The following is a 22,972-nucleotide window of genomic DNA, read 5'->3' on the forward strand; positions in this document are numbered from 1 at the left end:
TAAATGAGTGGGGAAGTATTCTTTCCTCTAGTTCTGTTTTCTGTATAGAATTGTTGTTAATTCTTTAAACATTGGTGGAATTCTCCAGTGGACCATCTAGGCTTGGAACTTTCTTTTTTGGGGATAACAATGGTTGGAGTAGGGATAAGGACAGATATGTGAGTAACTGAATTCTAAGAACTAAAAGTGAGAATCTTCTTAGAGATGAACCATTCTGTCTTAGTCTGTTTGGGCAGCTATCATAAAACACCATAGAGACTGGGTGACCTATAAATAATAGGAATCTTTATCTTACAGTTTTGGAGGTTGGGAGATCAAAGAGCAAATTGGAAGATTCAGTGTCTGGCAAGGGCCTGCATAGACAACCATTTTTTCCTTGTGTTCTCTTGTGGTGGATGGGGCAAGAGATGGGGTTTCTTTTATAAGGGCATGAATCCCGTTCAGAGGGCTCCACCGTCTTGACCTCTTCACCTCCCAAAGTCCCCACCTCCAAAAATACCATCACACTGGGTGAATAGGTCTCAACATACGGAATTTGTGGGGAACACAGTTCATTCTCTAGCACATTCTAATCCTGTGTCTTACAAATGAGGAAACTGAGGCTCAGAGAAGATCAGTGACTTTTTTAAAGTTGTAGGACTTATGGAAGATCCAAAGAAAAACACTGGTCCCTTGTTCCCTGTCAGTACTATTTTCACAAACCTCCGGAATTTATTTCTTTGAAAAGAAATCTTTGACTGCTGGTTTAACTTATATATAAAATCACTATCTGAAAGTGTCTTTACCCAGTACAGTGAGTAGAACCTTGGCTCTGGTGAAACTTCTAGGAAAAGTTGCTGTCCTTTTTTGGTTGAAGATTTGTTTTGTGTAAAGCTTTTAAACCAAAATATTTCTGAAACAACAAAATAGAATTGTGTCTGGCAGTATCTTTGGAGAACGGTTGGGATTATCACCCTCTTAAGTATTTTCTAAGTTATTTTCACAAACACCTGTGGCTAAATTAGTGGAGAAAAGATGATAATTTCAAAAGATAGGATCTTTTTTAAAATAGGATATTCTAAAAATCATTAATTCCACATAGTTTCTGGGAGCTGTTTTTCCCTTTCATTAACGTAGAAAGTGGGTCATTCTGTTTTTTTTTTTTATAGTGAGCAGTGTAGATATAATTACTCTTAAATTTAAATAAGTATCTGATTATACTGAACCGAGCCAAGAAATATTGATAGAGAAGTAGAAAAAATTTTTATTTGGAGGAGTGTTTATGAAATCTGTAAACACCAGTTAAAAACTACATTAGTAATTTTTAATAAGTTATTTCTATGTCAGATTAATTTATCTGAAAAATTATGCATACTTTCTTTTGCAAATTGAACTGGGTATGATGATAATTTACAACTCATTTTCCTTTATGATTTTGTTACTGTTTTAATAGTTATGTTTGTGGATATATTTCTGTTGGTGGGAGCACTAGAAACAGACCTGAGACCCAATCTGGTTTTATTTGTGAGACATTGAACAAATCTTTTTCTTGTTAACCCAGTTTTATCTGGGAAGTGAGGAGATGGAAGTAAATGCCATTGCAGATGTATTCCAATTCTGATAACCTGTTATTATGTAAATCTAAGAAGCCATAAGTTACTCATATTAAAAAGCATGCATGCTTAACCTGTGGCCTGTATGTCACATTCTTGACAGTACTCACTCTCAAAACATCCTAAGTCTTTTTAATGCTGTGTTGGTTCTGCTATTTTCAGCCAGTGTTCTTTATCTGCTAATCCTCTGAAAACCTATGACTTAAAAAGAAATAAACATTTTTTGTATGATAGTTTTTTTGTTGCCTGATTTATAATTAATGCAATTTCTCTGTTTAACACTTGTTTAAAAAATCTATCTTCCTTTTAAAATGTTTTCACATTTTTGAAAGACTGGAATCTGCTATTTAAAAAAGAGCTATATGATGATAAATGTAATGTATACAAGAAAGAATATGTATTTCATTTCTTATGCTTTAACTATAAATATTAGGGGAAAATAATTTTTTTCTTAAAATATACGAATAATACCTAGGTTTGTATTATGATATATTTTTAATCATTTGAACTACCTATATTTTAAAAAATCTGTATTCTTATTAACACTATTGTTATTTTTTTTTAAAGTATGACTTTGGTTTTTCTATTTTTCGGTTCCCTGTTTTATTATACCTCCCTACCCCATCTCTCTCTGCACAGGGTGGGTATTCTGCTCCCTCCTTCTCTCCTTGGCAGGGCTCCTTCCAAGGGATGCCACGGACTGTTCCGCCGCACCGCAGACAGAGTGAGTCTGTGTCTCTCACTCCTATCCTGCTCTGGCTTCCCGTTCATGGTATTTCCCTTCTGCATGACCTGTCCCTTCCCCAGCACCCCATCTCCTGTCCAGAGTGACCTGTAGGCATGTGCTAAACCAGCACTCCCTGGGTTCTCTTCTCTTAATTAACCCTTCCTTTGACTGCATGTGAATAGACTTCTACTTAGAACCTTAGGAGAACTACCTGAAGTTAATTTAATTCTAATGCTGTTTAACCTATTGCCAGTGAACCTAGACCTACTGACATGCATCTGCCTTTAATGTATTTTCTTTTTTTGTGACCTTGAGATCTATGAATAACAATTTTTTATCTAGTTAAGTCAAAAATATATATACTATCTGTAATGATATGGACAGATGCATACTGATTGAGGGAGCAGGCTTACTAGACCATTGCACATTTCTTTAAATATTTCTTAAGAAGATTTGATTGCATTTCACTGTCATCTAAAAGAAATCTTTTTAATCTAATTTCAAGGGTTTTTTTTTTAACAACTAATCCATTTTTGTAATTCATCAGCTGCTTTACAGTACAGAAGAAAATGGCTCTTGAATATGCATGGTTTACTAACATTTCTAATGATTTTAGTAATTGTTTGACTTAAAAGATTTTTTGTTTACATTGAATCTGCTTTCCAAAACAGTGTTTATTATTTTACATTATATACTTAAGTACACCTGGTAAGTTGGTTATATTTTATCTTTTTTGAAAAGTCACCCAAAAAAGCTAATACTAGTGAAAAAAAAGGTAATTAATATTGTCAATCAGTCACTTTTATGGATCCTGCATGGAATTACCCTAATTTTTGATTCAGATCATTTTTTAAATAAATTATCTATATGAAATATCAAAGGTCACATAGTTTTAAGCAGTTAAAGTTAAGAAATGTGATTTATTCAAATAAAAATTCATTTATTGAATTAGGCAAAATTATGAGGTATCAGTATGAATTTGAGATAAGGTTTGAGGTGTATTTTTGGGCTATTATGCCTCTGCTTCCCTTTTGTTTTTTGTTTAAAAGAAAATAGAACAGAAAGTTTGTATAGGTTTTTATGTCAGATTATTTAGTAGCAAGTTAATTTGTTCAGTGGAAGCAAGGAGAAGAGAGATTCTTCCTCCTCCTCCTCCTCTTCCTTTTCCATCCCCTACCACCTTTGTAGGCCTCCTTTTTACTTCTCTTGTCTTCAAGTACTTCTCTTTCCTTTCTCCTCTATTTACGTATTCCTAGCACAGAAGAAATTACTTTAAAACTCTAGTGAACTAATCTGACTTTCAAAGGGCAGGTGTAACATAATAATATATTTTTAGACTTAACAGCTAGTAATTTGCATGGTTTGACAGATTTCCCTCAGATTAACATCCTTGCCTTGAATTTACTGTAGCTCCCTTTTAGTTCCTGTCTTCTTTCCCTACCATTCTTCTCCCTCATTCTCCTTCCCTTCAGCTAGTTATAATGTGGAATTGAAGTTTAAGGTTAATTATTCCATATTGCAAACAAAAATTTACGTTTATTTTGAAAACATGTATCTTAGAAATGCTCATTTCACTAGTTTTTTATTTGTGTAGCTTTAGAATTTTCTTGTCCCTCCCTTCAGTCATTGGTCCTTCATTTCTAAACGTTGCTTCCTTCTTTCCTCTTGGGTTAGAGCTGCCTTTTCATTTCCCAACTATAAAGAAGCACTGTCCGCAACACTATCAGGATCTTTTTTTCTGGCTTTTATAGATCAAATCTTTCTTCTCCTCATCTTCTAATTAGTAAGGAGAAAGTTTTGGTTCTCTAGAGTTTGAATGTGTTAGCCACATCAGAAGGTAGTGTGTATATTCTCACGGCTTATATAGCTAAGAGAACTGGCCCTGGAACTTGATCACTGAGACTTACAGGACCCTCTTGGTGGAAAGTGATAGTACAAGACTTGTTGATATCTCTTGCTGAGTAGGGGAGGTTCCTTTAGAGGAACAATATGTTTTTACTACTATACTATTTTGGATTTACCCTGAGAACAGCTAAAGCAGTTTACTAATAAAATTAACATTATTTTAATATTTTAAAGAATATTTTAAATTTCTCTAAAATAAAGAATTTTATGGAATATAAAATATAGAATTATGTATAAATTATCTAAAATACAGAATTTTAGTTTTTTTAAAGAATATTTTGAATTTTTCTAAAATATAGGAAAGAGACGCCTGGGTGGCCCAGTTGGTTTAGCATCTGCCTTAGGCTCAGGTCATAATCCTTAGGTACTGGGATTGAGTCCCACATCAGGCTCCTTACTCAGTGGGGAGCCTGCTTCTCTTTTTCCCTCTGCATCACCCTCCATTTGTGTGTGCTCACACACACACTCTCCCTCTCAAGTAAATAAATAAAATCTTCAAAAAATATATAGAAAATAAAGGTATGGAATCCAGTGGTTTTCATAGTGTTTTGGAATAGATCTCCCCCTTCTACACTAAAACTATATTTAGTTAAGTAATATTTGTTTCCATGTTTAGTTAGTATGTGATTCCTAGGGCTGAGTTTTGGAGAGGTTAATTCTATAAGTGATGGTAGATAGTGAAGAGAGTTCCCCTTTATTATAATGTTTTATTAATAAGTTCTTTTTTGAGGCCATCTTGAACATCAACATAAGTGAACTGACTTTTCTTTTTTTTTAAATTTTTTTAAATTTATTTTCAGCATAATAGTATTCATTGTTTTTGTACCACACCCAGTGCTCCATGCAATCCGTGCCCTCTATAATACCCCCCACCTGGTACCCCGACCTCCCACCCACCGCCCCTTCAAAACCCTCAGATTGCTTTTCAGGGTCCATAGTCTCTCAGGTTCACCTCCCCTTCCAATTTCCCCCAACTCCCTTCTCCTCTCTAACTCCCCTTGTCCTCCATGGTATTTGTTATGCTCCACAAATAAGTGAAACCATATGATAATTGACTCTCTCTGCTTGACTTATTTCACTCAGCATAATCTCTTCCTGTAGCAACATGGACGGGACTGGAAGAGATTATGCTGACTTTTCTTCTAAAGACAAAAGTCAGGCAAGCTTCACTAAGGTTTTGTTTTTGTTTTTAATTTATAGGAATAGTAGACCTTCCAGCTTAATGAGATAGCCTGTTCTGGATATGTGGAGAATGAAATAATTAACGTTTGCAGGGAGTGTTTAGCTCTGGTCACTCAGGAAAGCTGCATTGGCCTAGGATGTTCTTGCTGAATTTAAGAATAACTCCAGAAAAATGGAGAAAAAAGGAAAATCCTGGTCTTTATATACTTTTCCCTTATGAAATTTTGACTTCCATTTCTTTTCTTGAGTATATTACTAGACTCAACTTGACAATGCTTGTCTCCCAGTTTCAAATTAAATTTTTCTCTGGGTTAAAAATAGCTACCTTTGGATGTAGAAGGGGTCTTCTTGTTGTCCTGATTTCAGCTTTTGTCCAAATTGACTTAACTAATACTAGTTTAGTCTTTTTTATTTCCAATTTTATAAAATTAGGAATGATAGATAACCTACCTCATAGTAGGAAATTTTAACAAAAATAATTGCTTTTGACAAGTAAAAAGCCCTTATGGTAATCTCAAGTAGCACTTCTTGCCAGAGCATATACTTTTAGGAATACCTTGACTTTTCAAAAACTGTATTTTGAAATAATACCTATTTTTTGTCATGCCTAAAAAGACTATTAAATTTGCCCTTTAACACCTTGATTGGAAGAATTTAGAAATCTTATCAACTTTTACCTTTAATGTGCAGTAACTTAAGGTGAGACAAAAATTGTTTTTAAACAACAAAAATAACATAAGTGCATCTACTTGTCTTAATAGCTTAGCAGTTTCTTGATGTAGCATTAGTATTGCCTGATTTCTAAATTTATATTATAATAACTAACTTTTCCACCCAGAATTTTACATTGTCATATATCCTCCTCCTTCTCTTATAAGCCTCTGAGGATGTTTCACAAGCAAATGACACTTAAAATTCATTTTATTTCACCATCCAGTATGTATTTACTAAATGAAACTATTTACTTAATAGCCCAGCACACATGTGAGTGTATTTAAAATTCAGATAAAAGTTGAATGAAATAGTGCTTTCTCTTGAAACACATAATACTCTCATATTTTCTTAATTTTTGGTTTTGCTTTATTTCACATAGTATCATATGAACATTATTGTAAACAGTAATATTTCTTGAAAGCATCATTTTAATAGGTACATGATAATAATATTATGTGGCTATACTATAATCTTTTTTCCTATTGTTGGACATTGATGTTGTTTCTATTTTTCCCTATTAAATAGAGGTATGCTTGCAATGCCATTTATCCTTGTGTATAGATCAGTATCACTATCTCTCTTAGGTAGATTTCTAGAAGGATGTTGCTTAATCAAAGGCTGTGTGCACTTTCTAGAAGCACTCGATATGTACTGTTGAACTGCCAAACATGTTCATAAGTTGTACGTTAATGTGGCTCAATCTGATTGGCTCCCCCATGTGACTTTAATCAATTTTATATGTAAGGGTAGCATTAGCTTCAGTGCTTTAATGAGAAATTAGCTCTGGGAGTGACTTTTCATAAAAATAAAATATTTTCAGTGTAATGGAAAATAGGATAACTGAAAAACTGAACAAATAATACAGAATATGATACTCTGTCCATTTTTATAGCTAATTTCAAATGCTATTAGTCATTGATTAATTGACTAGAAATGTGCATTAAACTCATGGTCCAGGAGGCTGTCCCATAAACCAGTTTCACTGGACACTTTGTCATTATGAGAAACACAGCAATTGTTGTTTTCTGCATAAGACTTTTATAACAACCTGCTCTGTAGATTGTGGAATTGTTAGCCATATCTGTTGTACCATAATGCCTGCAAAATTGTACTCTGGATAAATATACCATGCATATTGGTCACAGCAATGGAGTAGTACTATTTATTATTTATATATACTATTTATTATTTATATATTAATACTATTTATGATGTTTAGTTTTGTTTTCTGAGCTATTCTGAGTCCCAGAGGTTAAATGCTAATGGGTTCTATGTTTTAGAGATAAAGACCCATGAAAAATTAAGCATCTCACACTGATTGTGCCTGGGTCATAAATCCTTATTACTTAAGTCAATATTAATTGGTTTGATAGTTTTTAAGTAAGTTAAGTGATCAACTTAGAAAAGCCATTGAACTCCTTGTCTCAGAATTTGTTTATATATAATTTCTACTTGTCAATCAGTTATCTTTTCTAAATTTCCTGAGATCTAGAGACATCATTCTGAGATCTAGAGGAAAAAGAGCATTCCTGGTTTCCAGAAAACTTTGGAAGTAGTGACTGGGTTCATGTGAATTACAGAGCAAAATTCTTCATATCTACTTATACTAGGAATCCAGTCATGTCTTCCATCTTTTTAGTGATATGTGGAGCCTCGCTTTTAATTTAGAACATCGTATTTAAGACAGACATACATGAAGATCAGATTATACTTTAATTGGTCTTTAATGCAGCAAAAGTAATAAAAGTAAACAAATATTGTATTTAGTTTATAATGTGCAAAGCTTTCTGAAATTATTAAAGAAATAATTTCTACTTGCTTTGTAAGGGATTACATGTGGCTAAACGTTTTTAGATCTTTGGAGTATGGATATTAAATTGTCAAAACCCTTCCAGTATTTTATTTGGTAAGATTCTTCAAATGATTTCTTTTAAGTGTGAGAAGTTTTACATATACTGTTCTGTGGTTATGAATATTTATATTAACTTGCAAACCTCTTTAGCGGGAAGGTTTAAATTTATTTAAAATGTTTTCATTTCACATAAATATACTAAATAAAATAATATTGCCTGGAAAAACACAACAAAAGCTAAGCAAATACTGTTGGCTGCGATACCCAGTCATGGCAATTCCTTGGTGTTGTGTGTGGTCTCTGACACCATTGTCCTGTCTTTTTCTTGTCTCTGCTCTCCCATTATGCTATTGGCAAGGAGTTGAGAAGTTAGTCCATTACTTCTCTGACAAAGCGTGGTACAGTACAATTTCAGATTTTTTCCTACCACCTTCCTCATAGTCACTTTCTGTTTTTGTTTTTTTTTCCAGTTTGCATGATGCATGTCAGAGCCTGCATGAAAATACAGGCATGTTACAGATGGCTCCATTTCCATCTTCCTTTTAGCCTTTAAAATGTATTTAGTAATAATAATAATAAACTTGTATGTACCAAGAAAATAATTTTAAGTAATTCCTATATCTGCTATGCAGTAGCATTATTATGCTTTAGAACATTTCCTGCTTTCTACCTTACACACTTAGACATATTTTTCTCAGAATTTGACGTTTCTAGCTGGCATCTTATCATTGGTAATTCTAGAACAAAATGTTTACAGAAACTGCTTGAGTATTTTTTCTTATGCTAATGCTAGAAATCTTTGAAATGATGGGAAAGACTGAAGGTGAAGTTTTTCTCAGTGACGAATGCTAATTTGCCTTTCCTTTTGTTCAGTGTATCTCCTCCAGTAGGTCACTTGGAAACATTTTTCACTCCAAAATAACTGCTGCATAGTGTGGCTTGAATTTGGTTCTGGGTCTCATCTTGTGTAGGATAGATCAGCTGAGAAAGACATAGGGTATTATCCAGGAAAGTTAGTACCTGAATGTTGGTATTGAATTTGCCCATTAAGTTTTTAAAATAATCATCCTGCTATACTGCATATTCTGAAAGTCTGTGAACTCATTGGAATTAATAAAGTTTTAGTGCTGCATTTTAAATTCTCTGTCGCTTCAAATTCTGGCTTTACTATTTGCTCAGGTATGTGAATTTCGATATGTTTCTTAATTTCTTTTAATCTCAGTTTACTCATCTACAAAAATAAGACAGTACTTCCCACTGAGGCTCTTGGGATAATTAGAGATCACATATGCAAGCTTACATGCAAACCGTGTTTGATTGTTTACCCTTGGAAGAAGGGAAATGCTGTTCTCTCAGAGCCCAGAATGTAGCATTTCTCAAGTATTTATAATGTGTCAGGCACTATACTAAGCACTTTGGTATGCATGTTATCATTTATTATTTACAACAATTCAGTGAAGTGTAAATAGTGCTATTATCTTCATTTTATTTTATTTATTTATTTTTTTTTTAAAGATTTTATTTATTTTGTTTGACAGACAGAGATTACAAGTAGGCAGAGAGGCAGGCAGAGAGAGAGAGAGAGAGAGGAGGAAGCAGGCTCTCTGCCGAGCAGAGAGCCCGATGCGGGACTCGATCCCAGGACCCTGAGATCATGACCTGAGCCGAAGGCAGCGGCTTAACCCACTGAGCCACCCAGGCGCCCCATCTTCATTTTATAAGTTATGAAATTCCATCCCAGAGTAGTAAGATAATTTACTCAGTAACTCATCAGTAGTAAGTGAGTCAAAACTCAAACCCAGATCAGTCTGATTCCGAAAGCTAAGTGATTCAGTTTTGTATTGTACTAGCTCCTCCATATAGCCATATATAAATTCTCTCTATACTTTGAAGTGCCTTTCATGTCCTAGCTCTGTTTTATCTTCAGGAAGGTACTTGAGGAACCTTGATTTCTGTATCATATCAGAAACGCCTGCTATGGATTTAAAACACTTCAATATAATGGACATTACCGAATTACTTATTTGAAGCCTAGAAAGCTCTTATTCTATAGCAACTAGTTTATTATATTGCTATAGATCTTGCCCCCCCCCTTTTTTTCCAAAACCCAGTTATAAAAGGGCTGTGGCTTGAATTCCTCATTCTCACACCTTTTAATAATCATCGGTGACATTTATTGAGCACTTCTGATATGCTAACAGATCGTATGCTATGTGTTTTACATGCATAATCATATTTAATTATTAGGATAAGAAATGGAAAATAGTTGAATGCTTGTTAAGACAGTTTTCCTAAGTTACTTCATTCAGAAATGTCGATCTCCAGGGAAAAAATATTTGTAGCTTAGCTAGTAGGTCACGAGAGTTGCTATGTCCTAGTTAAATTATAATTCTTCCTGCAGCCCTTCTAAACATTAATCATTATGCTAACCCCAAATTTACTTAAAGAAAACTTTTTTTTCTGCTATAAGATATCCTTTTCATCAGTGTTTTTTTTGTTTAACTTGTTTTTATTTGGTTATTAGTGTTGTATCACTAACCTAAGAGGGAAGTATCATTTTGATTATTTATTACCAAAGAAGCAATTTTTGGAATATACCACTTACTAATTTCATTTATTTGTTAATTTGTCTAGAAAATATATATTTAATCCTTACTGTGTGACAAATACTAGGGATACCAACTACAAGAACAACAAAGCATGGTACATTCTTGTAAGGAGCTCATATCTCTGGTTATCTTTGTAAGCAGCCCAAAATAGACATTTAAGATTATCATTGAAGATCCTACCAATCACTTGCACAGGTACCCAGTAGTGCCTCTGGCACTCTTGACCTTGAGACCTATAACCGTTGTTTCTGAGAATTCTCAGAATGGTGTGCTAATAAGGTTTATGGACCTAACTAAAGTAAGATATGAACTTACTGAGTCTTAGAAGCACTTAGCTCGTCAAGTCTGGGGATGCATTCACATATTAAAGCTTCAGTAAACCAACCATTCTGTAAATAGCATGGATGGAGTGCTAATGCTGTACTTATTTGTGACTACATGGTGTTTCCTAAAGTATGCCCCACCCCCCAAGTAGGTGCTAGGATTCTTTTTGCACTCTTGAGTCTTTTGGGTTGCTGAGGCTATGAAATGAATGGGCTGGTGGACAACTTTTTTGGGGTACAGATTAGTACCTCATCATCTGTCTCCAAAGGAAGAAACCTGTAACTCATCTTGAATTCCTTCCAAACAGCTGTTTAACTGACCACCTTTAAAAAAATCTTTCAATCCTTTCTCGTTTTGCTTTCATGAAGTATATTGATTTAAGACCCTTCTAATTTATCATCCTGGCTGTTATAGCATGCTTCTTACAATCACCCTTCCTGTGTGTTACTCACTAATTCCACTAAAATAACATTGTAAAATACACATTGGATCTTATGATTCCTCTGTTTAAAATTTATCAGTGTCTGCCATCATCTGTTGCATAAAGTCACAACCACTTAGTCAGATAAGAGTTTCTTTATGATCTGGTCCTTTCCTATGCTTTCCCACCAACACCGTGATCTCCAAATTCGGTCGAACAATTTGAAGTTACTAGAACTTAGCATATTCTCTTTTTGCCTTTATGCTTAGCATGTACTGGCTCTCTACCCTGAAGTTTCTTCCCTTCTCGTCTACTCGGCAAATTCTTAACTCATCTTAAAACTCACTTTAGATTATTTGTAACTCTTGTATGCCTTCTATGACCTCTACAATGCATATTTTTCCTTTTTGTTCTCATATGTCGTTATGTTTGAGACATGGTGTCATCATCTGTTTACCTATCTCCCTCACTAGGTCTCTAGGTTCCATGGGAATAGCATTGTATTCAGCTCCATATTTTTCTATACCTAGTACAATGCACGATATATTTTAGACCTTTAAAAAATGAATGGTCTTTGATGTTCCTTCCTATTCGTCTTATTATCTCTGAGAATATGAGATCTCACTTATTTATCTAAAATATACTCTAAAGGTATCTGACAGCATAGAAGCAGTAATGAGTATAGGCAAGAAGAATTATTAATATCTTGACTTTATGTTAATACAGTTGAGGCTTTAGAATTTGGGGGAAACTGTGCCTCAAGCAGCAAGCCATCAGAATGCATCTTTGCTTTATTTACTAGAGGTTAAGAGGCAGCGTGTTTCTTAAGTCACCAGCAGGTAACTAATGACAATTCAGTCTTTAGTGGGCAAGCAGTTCTACACAGTCATCCACCTTTAGGAGAAGTCATTTTTTTGGTCCTCACTGTAGTCATTTCTTTATCTTCTTTGAGAGACTTTCTTCTTATGGTAGTGGAATTGATTTCCAAACTAGTTTCCAAATAAATAATAAATCACGACATTTATTTGGGAATAGGGAAATTAGATCACAGCACTAAAATATAATGTTTACTAAAACTACAAAATCTGCATTATTTATAAAGCACTTAGAAACCATTAATTTATTCACTTTATTTAAGTGATAGGCATCTTTGTATAACTGTTCAACCTAACTCCTCTCAGAAGACTCAAAATTTTATTATTTTTAAAAACCTGATTATTTCCTATTTCAATATTTGATATGGAGCTTTATTGCATTTAATACATGCAGCACATCTTCCTGCTGTACTTCCATTTAGTTCTCTGATAAGCAGTAGGCAGTTGGGTAATCAAAGTACAGTAGTCCCCCCACCTTATCCACAGTTTTGGTTTCTGTAGTTTGTGTGGTTTCAGTTACTTGCTGTTGACTGCCATCTGGAAGCAGATGATTGTCCTTCTGACATACCATTAGAAGATCAATAGTAGTCTTAATGCTATGTCACAACTCCTACATCATTTACCTTTTATCATCTCATATCACAAGAAGGGTGAACACAGTACAATAAGATATTTTGAGAGAGACCACAATTCACATAACTTTTATTACAGTTATTGTTACAATTGTTCTCTTATTATTATTAGTTTTTGTTAATCCCTTGCTGTGCCCAATTTATAAATTAAACTTTGTCGTAGGTAAGTATGTATAGGGAAAAGTATAGTATAAATAGGATTCATTACTCTCTGCAGTTTCAGGCATCCACTGGAGGTTTTGGAACATATTCTTGCAGATAAGGGGGGGGACTACTATAATCAGTGCAAATGGGTAATTTATCTATAGTTCACAGTGCCCCTTTTCTGGAGGTTGGTTATCTTAATGATAAATTTATCACTTAATTAGGAAATCATACCTTCTTATGCTTTGAGCTGATAGATACTTATACCTTTTTTTCTTACTAGCAATAGGCATATTACAATAATCATTTTAAATTGTTATATTTTCAAATGTCTTAAGTTGCTTCATGATTTTTAACTCAAAATTAGAATATCTTTTGATATTTTTGAATGTTTTGAAGAGAGGTAAAAAGGGAAAGTAAATCTCCATTTCAGTCAACCATTTGATGTTGTACCTTTGCCTTCTTTGGTTGCCTTTTCCCCTTTTGGTAGATTTTTGGTTTGCTTAATATGGTCCTGCTCTATATTTTTACTAATCTTTCTAAAATGTATGATGATTGGCACTTTTTTTTTTTTTCCTAGGGAATCCCAACTAATTGTCATTACCTGGTGATTTTAGTACCTTCCTTCTTGAAGGACAGTTTATTCATCTCTGTGGTGATTTATTGTGCAAATGCCCACTGAACTTTAAAGTTTAGGACATTTAGCTTGAAGAAGAAACTGAGATTGCTTATTAGTTTTAATACCCTAAAATAAGAGTTAATGTAATATTCTATATGAATTTTGAGTAGTCATTATCTTGATTTTACTGTTTTTAAAATAGCCAGTTGGCCCTATATCATCCTGGCCAGCCATCCTTCTACAAGTCATTAAACTTTGCTCACAGTTATCTTAACCCTGCCATTTGCCTGACTCTTGGCACCAGCAGCCATCATCTAGTACTGGCCAGGGATATGAAAAAGTGACAAAACATGAATAATGTAGTATAAATAGATTTGTCCCTTTGGTTGGAGAAATTAGAGATACTATGTAGATTTTTTTTTGCATTAGTGTAGCAAAAAATTTGTTTTATTAAAGCTTAAAGCTTTATTAAAGACTTTAAAGCTGACCCTTTAAAGTCTATGTTTCAGAGCCCTTTGGCAAACATTTTTATATTTTCGATCCACATTATTTAGTAGAAAATGATGTGTATTGTGTTTATACATTGATAACAACTTACCTTATAATAGGATGTGACCTGTAGGCTCTGCCCCATATACTCTAACTATCTGGGCCATCGAAAGATAACTTTAAGTTTCATATTTCTTTACTGACCGCCCAAGAGTAATAGAAGTTGCATGTTTCTCCTGATTTATGTAGAATATAATCACACAGTGAGCTTCAAAGAAGTGTGTGTGAGGCATATTGGCCTAAAGAATTTTGTTACTATAGGCTTCTCAGCTTTAGTTCAAGTTACAGGTAATTTCACATTCGTTTTACTCTCAGTTGTTATTCAAAAGAGTAATTGTTTTAAATCTTAAATGAATGTTCAGTTTGGACAGGGTAGCTGTTTTCCATTTACCAGAACCTTACTTGATCCCTCATATGGCAGTGAGACAGAACAAATAAGCTGTGAAAACATTTTGTTCTGAAACTTTTCAACGAGAATGTTAAAGGTAGCTTAGTATTAGCTAAGTGTATTGACCCGTTTTTGTTTGAGTAATTAGAATTTCACATCAACAGAGAATATGATCAATCTAAACCTTGTTTATCTGCTTATATTTTTAATTCTTGATAGAAGTACAGCACCTTGACACGTTTAAATTAATACTTCTCTGGCCAAGTGTGATAAATTGAAGTGTTATACAGTTTTCCTTTAAAAAATAAAGTCTTTAAAATGGGTAATATTCTGAATGGTTACAGGTTTTATCTATGCTTTTTGAAGATTAAAGCAAAGTGCTATAGAAATCATTCTGCCAAGCTATATTACATACAAAGTTTTAAATACTTAATGAATCAAGGCAGGAAATCTTTTTTTTGTACAATAAATAAGTACTTTAAGATTTTTCTTTTCCCCTGTTTGATTTCAAATCTTGTTTAGTGTTTACTGCCTGTATCATTTTTTGTTTGCATTATCACTCTTTTATGTGTCTCATTAATTCACTTGAATATTACCGTTTATTTTTCTATTAAAAAACCCCACATACTTCTCATATTAATACATAAGTATCAACACAGCCTAATTGGAACTTACATAAATTCTGAGTGGCATTTGTAAAATGAATTGTTGCTTAATGTTGTTTTTAATTTTAATAGCCTCAAGTACTACAGCCTTCCAGCAGCCTTCCCAGACCCACAGACCACGCCCAGGGAAAACTAATAAAGCCGCAGCATATCGAGGCCCACAGTGAGTGCACCGTCCAGGGCATACAGCAGAGTGTGGCACATCTGGATGAAAGCTTTACACACGGCTTACAACAAGAAAGCAGCTGTGATCTGGAAGACCAGCCTTTTTCTTCAAGCCCACTATTCGCTGAGGATGTGGCGAAGAGTACACCTTCTGAAGCAAACTTGAACATGACCACGAATGCTCAAGAGCCTTATCATTCGGCAAATAATCAAATTAGTGACATGCAATTTGTACCTACTTCCCTTCAGACGCTTCCGCAGTCAAGTACAGTAGACCAGACTAAGAGAGTTGGAAGAAATCAGTCTTCACTGGAGGGCTACACATCCCAGCCCAAGTCCTTACCGCTTTTTAAGCCATCCATCTCAAATTCTTTGGTACCTCCTCCAGTTTCTGAATCATCTCCAAGTAGAAATCCCATTTATAAAAAGTCATCAGTAACCACACCATGGAATTCATCAAAACTTCAGCCAACATCTAGTCAAACAAATCTTGCAAGTAATCCAAATCCAAAAGCATCTAAGCTCCGCCCCCCTTCTGGCTCTTTTAGACAAAAACAAATAAGCAGCTCCCAAGTAGAGCCTCAAAACTTCCAGGCCAAGACAAGCATCCCAAGGCCTCTAACAAGAAGAAAAGAAATCATGCAGAATCTGAATGGCAATTTGAATTCTGGGGATTGTTTGGCCTCTAATCGATACTCCCGTCTTCCTAAACCAAAGATACATTAAGTGCGTAGCCATCACCTGCCAATTTGTTTTTTTAAAAAACAATCTGTTCTGTAATAGCTTTATGTGCAGTTTGCTACCATGATGGAGGTTCCATTGAAAGCTTGCAAATCTTAAAATTAAAATGTGGAAGCTTCTAATAGTTTGGCTCTTCCATTTTCTATCCTGGTTGAAGTACACGGCATTTGAGCATATTTGTCTCAGGTAAACACAAAAGTTTGCTTACCCATTTCAGAGGCCTACTGAAGGCTCTAATCATGTTATCCATCTCTCTGCACATCAGAAAGTTCATAATATTCCACTTAGCAGGCAAGAAACGTGCTTTGCTCATTTAGTCCTTTTAAGGTCTGTATTAAATGTGGTTCTTAGAGCCTCACCCTTTTTCACTTGTCCCTCCTGTGAATATGGTTACTGTTTTATCTAAAGATATGGTGATAATTGAAGATGGTAGACTATAAGTAAAATTCTGGCCAGTGATTTGTGTATTTAAAAGGTCTATGCAAAAGCTTTGTGATGAATAAAAGAGATCAGGCTTTTAATGGGAAGTCTATGTAAGTTTTGTTTTTCCTTGCTAGTATCAGCCAGTTAGTCTCAGTATTTATTTATTTACCAAACTCTGCTGGCTAAAAATGTTTCCTGTGATATAAAAGCCAATTATATGTTGCTTTAGTATTCCGTTTTGCGTGCACGCGTGCACACACATACACAGACACACACCATTTGTATTTGACTTTGTTACTCCATAGATTTTGGAAAGCTTGGATTATATCTTGAAGCCTATACCTGAAGGTGTATTCATTTTGTAACATGTGTTGTTGGTGCTAGAGTTTTCCTGGTAGTTGTTTCGAATCCTATAGGCTTCTGGATCCATGATAGCTGTTTTAAGGTTTCACAGCTTATATTTTAAATTAAATCTTAATTATGATATTTATATTTATTGACTTTCTGCTAATATCTGAAGACTGGAATAATGGACTTGAAATGTTTGCACAAACTTTGATGAGTTATAAATACCCCACAGAGAAGGATTGAAACTATTTTCTATAGCAAAACGTTAAAATATTTTGAGAATAATTATAAACTTAAGTACAACTATCTTAAGAAAGCTGAAATTCTCAATTTTTTTTTTTTTTTAGAGTTTTCCGGGTTTCCCTTTTATGTTAGTGTGTTTGAATGGCAGTTTCTTGAGAAGTAGATTTGGGATGAAAAATAGAATTGGAGAGGGACATTGTATTTTATTAAAAGGTATTAAAGGTGATCCTAATGTTCTAGGAAGGTAGCTAGGGAACCGCCAAGGGACCATATGCTCTAACCCAATCATGCTGCGGGCCACTCATCAGATGGTTCAGTAAATTTGCCCTCTGTTCTCCCAAATCATGTCATCTTGAGGCTGTTCACCTGTTGCTGCTTTAATTAGAATTAATGTTTTTCAGACAACCTTTTACAAAGTCAACTTTTGTTGTGATCAGCTGACCAAAAATGTATCATAAGGGATTATGACCAAAAACTTAGTCACTCAAAATTCTAAGGATTTCATTTTAAAAACGTTCACTGGCAAAATTGCCCTTTTTAAGAAAAACAATAGCAAGTGCTTTAGTGGAAATTTTGAAAGAGCTGTTTACTGTCATTTTGATGCAGTCTTCCCTTACCTCCCAGAGGACCATTCAAGTGAATCTGCCATTCACTGGATATGAAAATCATTCTTGGATTGGTAACTGGTGAGCAACACAAATCTAGTACCAGAGTCTCATTCAGCAGCACTTTTGTCAGAGAAACACTAAAGTTCAGAAAGATTTTCACATAGTCCAGATACTGTTAGTGTAAAGTACTCAGACATATCAGCAAAGCTCTTCTTTGTTCCTAGAGACAGGAAGTGATAGCTGGCAGCTATAAGTGGGTACATGGGTGTATCATCTTGAAGGAGAAAGATAACTGATCTCATATTGCAAATGGGATGTTATCACACTATATTTTCCTAAAGTAAACATTGATAAATTGGTTTTTGGTTTGTTTAGAAGTTGGTGTAGACTCTTGTGAAACATTATTTACAAGTAGTCCTTTAAGGGAAAAGTTCAAAACTTTTACTTTATTTTTGACTCCCTAGTCTGAGGGAAATAGCTTTTATATAAAAATGTTGACTCCTTCAATTTGTTTATTCCAGTCTTTTTCCTGCTCTATTTTTTCTTCCTGATGAATTTATAGAAATATTAACCCATCAGTTTATCAACTTCTCTGTGCTTTTGTTGAGCCACAGTCTTGGCTCAGCAATGTAATAATGAAGCATAATATATTTAAGAGAAAAAAAATCTAGGATGCTTGTACAAAACAAGTTTTGCCTGCAGTTTGCTTTTAAAAACTGCATGAGTATTTCTTTTAAAACTGCTCCATGGCAATTAAGTCAGAAATGAGGTGAGGATGTAACTCACCTGAATAATCAGGGATCACTCTCAGATTTGGCTTGATCTCTGTTTAGTGCTTCTATAAGTCAACTCTGTGCCAAATCCTCCTCTACATAAAACTCAGATCGCTTTTTTTCTGAGTTCTTGTGATTTCGGTGAAGATGGCTGCAGTATATGAATTATAAATCCTGAAGAAAAAGTTTTGTGGGGGTTGGTTAAGTTTCACGTTTGTGAGTGAGAAAAGTAATAGAGCATGTAGAATTAGACATTCGGCTGTTGATGGGATGGATGTATATCAGATTCTTTAGAGAAAGCTTGGCCTAAGGAGTTAATCAGTACAGGTGCAGATGATTTTAAGGCATTAAACAAAGGATTATATAGTTATATCATTTAGAATGTTTCTAATAACTGAGACCCTCTAGCATTTTTCTTTTGGAGTCTCATTTTAATTTGTGCAATATTTTCAGGCATATAGACTACTGTTCATTGTATTTATATAGGCGTTAGGGAACTTAGTAAGTATTTTAACAAGTAAAAATCTGAATAATGAGAGAAAGTATCAGACTTGCACTTTAAATAAGCTTAATTGCTTGGAGTTGTGCCTGAAATATCAAAATGCCTCTTGGGCGTGGCTTTCTTTGTTGAAATGAATTTCTCTGTAATTGTTGCTGTTTGAAGTACAGCCTTTCACAGAATTATATCCTCAGCATGTCACTTTACTCATTAAAGCACTAAGTTCTTTGAATGTTTCATGGTACCCTTAAGTATTTTACTCAGTGTGTCAAAGAGAACATGATCCCCCCCCACCATAGCTGTCACTTCTGGTCTTCCTGTAGCATAGATGGTTGTTACAGACACAGAAGTGTACTTTTCAGTTTCTAAGCAGAGTTGTCATGATGGTTTCCTGGTCTCTGGGGCACTGACGAGGTAATTTGAAGTCACCAGCTAGGCTTGCAACGAAGTTCAGTAAGACTGCAGCATAGTTTCCGTTTACTCTTCCTTGTTACACAGTAGTTTCCATGTTATGCATTAGTTCAGGTGGCTATGTTTGCATGCCTATGCACACATTAAAATTAATTAAGCTATAATACAAATCCCTGGTGTTTTTCCTTGAGGATGATGGCCTTGCAATTTTTCTTCATTCTGATGCTTGAATTATATTTTCTAATTTTCTTTCCACACCTCCCTTCAGTTTTTCTGCTGCAGCAATTTGAAAGAATACACTTGGATAAATGCTGATGATTGTGGGTGCCAATCTACAACTATGCTATTAATTAAAGCTACATCATATATTATAAATGTCTTGGGGAAAAGCTACCCACTTTCTCCTCATTAGAGCGTCACCATAACAAAATAATACTGACCCTACAAATTTGAAGTCTCTAAGTCATTACTAACTAAAAACAAAAACACCACAGTCTTTAATACCTGCAGTATTGTTTTCCCCATTGATTTTAAAAACCAGAGTAAATACTGTATATTAGAATTTGCTTGTAAAATGAGTTATAAAAACTGGATGTAAAGTCTCTTTCCTGAAAATGTTGGCATAGTAAATAAAAATAAAGTTCATAATTATGAAAGTTTTCTTGTCCTCAACACTGCCTTCCATAGTGTACTTTTTCTCAGATTTTTTTTTTCCACAAAGATCCAGTATGCTCTTCGTTTGGTTGATTTTCAAACTGTGTCATTTTACACACTCCTTCTACACATATCACACTCCAAGCCCTGATTGAGTAGGAGGTGAACAGTACTTGAGTATTTCCACAGACTCTGTAAGTGATCTAATATATCAGTTTCCATTTTAATCAAATGCCTGCTTTATCTCAGAAAAATAATTGGGAAAATGGATAATTTTTACTTAAAAATGTATTAGCACCTTGAGTGAAAATGCTGCATTTAAGAGGAAGACATTGTAATTTTACTTTTATTTTTATAAACATATATAAAAAAGTTTGAAGCAACAAGAGTGCTTAGTGAAATTTACACAGTTCTTAGGAACAAAAGGAACAGGGCATTTATAATTTATTTTCCAATTTAACTATATGTGGTAATCATTATATAATGAGATAAAAAGTTGATACAGTGATGTTAATTATTAATTCAAAATGGTTTTATAAATGCTGGAAAAGGAATGAAGGAAATTTCATTACTAATAAATTTAATAATGGCATTTACCACCTCTTAAGATATCTGTATCAGTTTTAAGGCCCTCGGAGTTACTAGCAAGTACTTTCTTAGATTAACTCCAAATTTTTCTCTTTGAGGCTGTTATCAAATATAGTAATTTCATTTGTTTCTCATGTTCATTATACATTTTCCATTCTGAAAAAATTTTTTCCCCACAGAAAAACAAGTAGAAGTTGAATCTGACTTATCCTTCTATTAATGAGGTTTAAGTAATTTTTAAAAAAATTTTTATTTATTTATTTGACAGATAGAGATCACAAGTAGGCAGACAGGCAGAGGAGGAGGAAGCAGGCTCCCTGCTGTGCAGAGAGCCCGATGTGGGGCTCGATCCCAGGACCCTGAGATCATGACCCGAGCTGAAGGCAGAGGCTTTAACCCACTGAGCCACCCAGGCACCCCAAGGTTTAAGTAATTTTTGTGGATGTTTTATGTATGTCGGTCCCTGTGCTAGCTCCTGGGTGTACTAAAGTAAAGACCACATGGTCCCAGCCTTGTGGAGCTTGAGGAGCTGCAGATGGTTTACATCATACCATCCTATTCAGGAAGGCCCCTATTCATCATTTGTTTAGAATGCAACAGGAAAACTCCTTTCCCCCTCATTTCGTTTCATTCTGGGCTTTAACTACCTTTTACTGTTTGCATCTTTGCTTCTGTATTAATTATTGGTTACATGCCTCCATTTCCCTTTGCTAATCTGATTTGACTCAGGACCTCCTTCTTTAGCCATACAAATATTCTTAAGTTCTCTGCCCTTTCTTCTTATGGCATCAATCAGGATTGAATTTTGAAGCTTCTCAACTTTCTTAAACCACCTTCCCTTTTAGGCCTTGGCCAATAGGATCTCATGTTCTGAAGTCTCTCTTTAATCAGTTCACACAGTTCACGTCCAGGCTTCATTTTCCTTCTGTCCCGTTCTCATATACATATAAAATCTAGTATGGCCCAGTTGATACTTTTTGGTTACCTGCCATCTTTTGCTATGTGATCTGTGACAAGAAATATAGGTCATCTGGAAGAGCCTTTTCTTCATTCATGAATTCCTCCCCCAAAATCCTCAAATTAGCATCCATGTTAAAAAAAAAAAAAAAAAAGAAAAGAAAATGAAACAGTTCCTCACAGGCCTTTCTCTGATTTCCCAGCTATAGAAACGGTATTGCTGTTTTCTGGTTTGGGAACATGACCTGTTACCTGATCTAATCCACACATAAACTTACTCAGGCATTCATTTTGAGTATGCATAATGCTTCTTTGGTAACAGTTTAGGTGATCATAGTGTTCTGCAAAAGTGCATCTCTAATGTTCATAAGTTAAAGTGAAAGGTACCAGCTTTTCTTTGATTCCTCCCAGTAAATATTGTTAAAATGCTGCTTGTGTGCCAGACCCTGGATTTGATCTTGTAGTGGATAAATGAGACTGTTCCTGCCATGGAAGAGATCACATTACAGCAGAAAAGACAGATCCTCAAACAATGGAGGGCTACCTCCAAAACCATTCTCCCTTGACAAATGTGCACTTGTGTTAGAATTTTTTATTAAATTATAAGAAAAAAAGATCATTATCACATGTTTTAGGTAATGACATATTCAACCAACTTGAGACCTTAAGCACATGATTAGTTAAAAATACTTTTGAGTTCTAAGGAATTTTCATGACAAGTTTTAGGTGAAATATTACATTTATGTAATGTAACATTAAAAGAAAATTTCATGAATGGCAAAGAAAAGAAAAAATAGAATGCTTGTTAGTTCATGGTTTTTCTTAAGCTGTTTCGCAGACTAACACTAAGATGCATGTACACCAAGCACCTTGCTACCTCAGTCAGGTTCAAAGAGCCAGGGTTAGAGCTTAGAGGAGATCTTCACGCATGCATGGGTTTACACCTGACCTGAGCACATCATCTCAGGGCTCCCTGAAAACCCTAGACCTTGGTCTGATTGCTGTCCTTCTAAAGGGAGCTTGGGCTAAAGGCAGAGGAATGTATCACAGTGACCTCCTGCCTTTCAGGGCTCCCTAAGAATTTAAGGGAGAAGTAGAGGAGACCATGGTCTTAGAATAATTTGTGGATGTTGCAAAAAGCACAACTTAAGTTGCAGAGTGGATCAACCGCAGACAAAAGTATAATAAAACATGAAAACGTGACCTTTGCTAGTAGAGGGAGGCAAAATAAAATGGCAGGCCACTTATATACCTTTGTATGCAAAGAGCTATTTAAAGGAATGGAAAATGAGAAATTTCTAATAGGGGGGTGATTAAATTATTCACATATAAAAGTTCATTACAAAAATAATTATATAGTCTCT

The 22,972-nt window shown here is 34.7% G+C and overlaps 1 protein-coding gene across 7 annotated transcripts in view; it reads left to right on the forward strand.

Annotated features, from left to right (window-relative positions):
• The window catches only part of CCSER2 (coiled-coil serine rich protein 2), a 187,570-nt gene extending 171,344 nt beyond the window's left edge, over positions 1-16,226 (forward strand). For 4 of the 7 annotated variants that reach the window (XM_059397936.1, XM_059397935.1, XM_059397940.1 and 1 more), the window contains one exon: positions 15,271-16,226. In XM_059397936.1, the coding sequence (XP_059253919.1) occupies positions 15,271-16,089 (819 nt within the window). In that variant the 3' untranslated portion in view covers positions 16,090-16,226. Of the gene's footprint in view, positions 1-2,231; positions 2,365-8,330; positions 8,371-15,270 lie in introns of all 7 variants that reach the window. The other 3 variants (XM_059397937.1, XM_059397938.1, XM_059397939.1) reach the window with 3 other exon arrangements.
• Positions 16,227-22,972: the final 6,746 nt, after the last annotated feature.

This window comes from Mustela nigripes, chromosome 4 (assembly GCF_022355385.1).
Source record: "Mustela nigripes isolate SB6536 chromosome 4, MUSNIG.SB6536, whole genome shotgun sequence".
Classification (NCBI taxonomy): Eukaryota; Metazoa; Chordata; class Mammalia; order Carnivora; family Mustelidae; genus Mustela; species Mustela nigripes.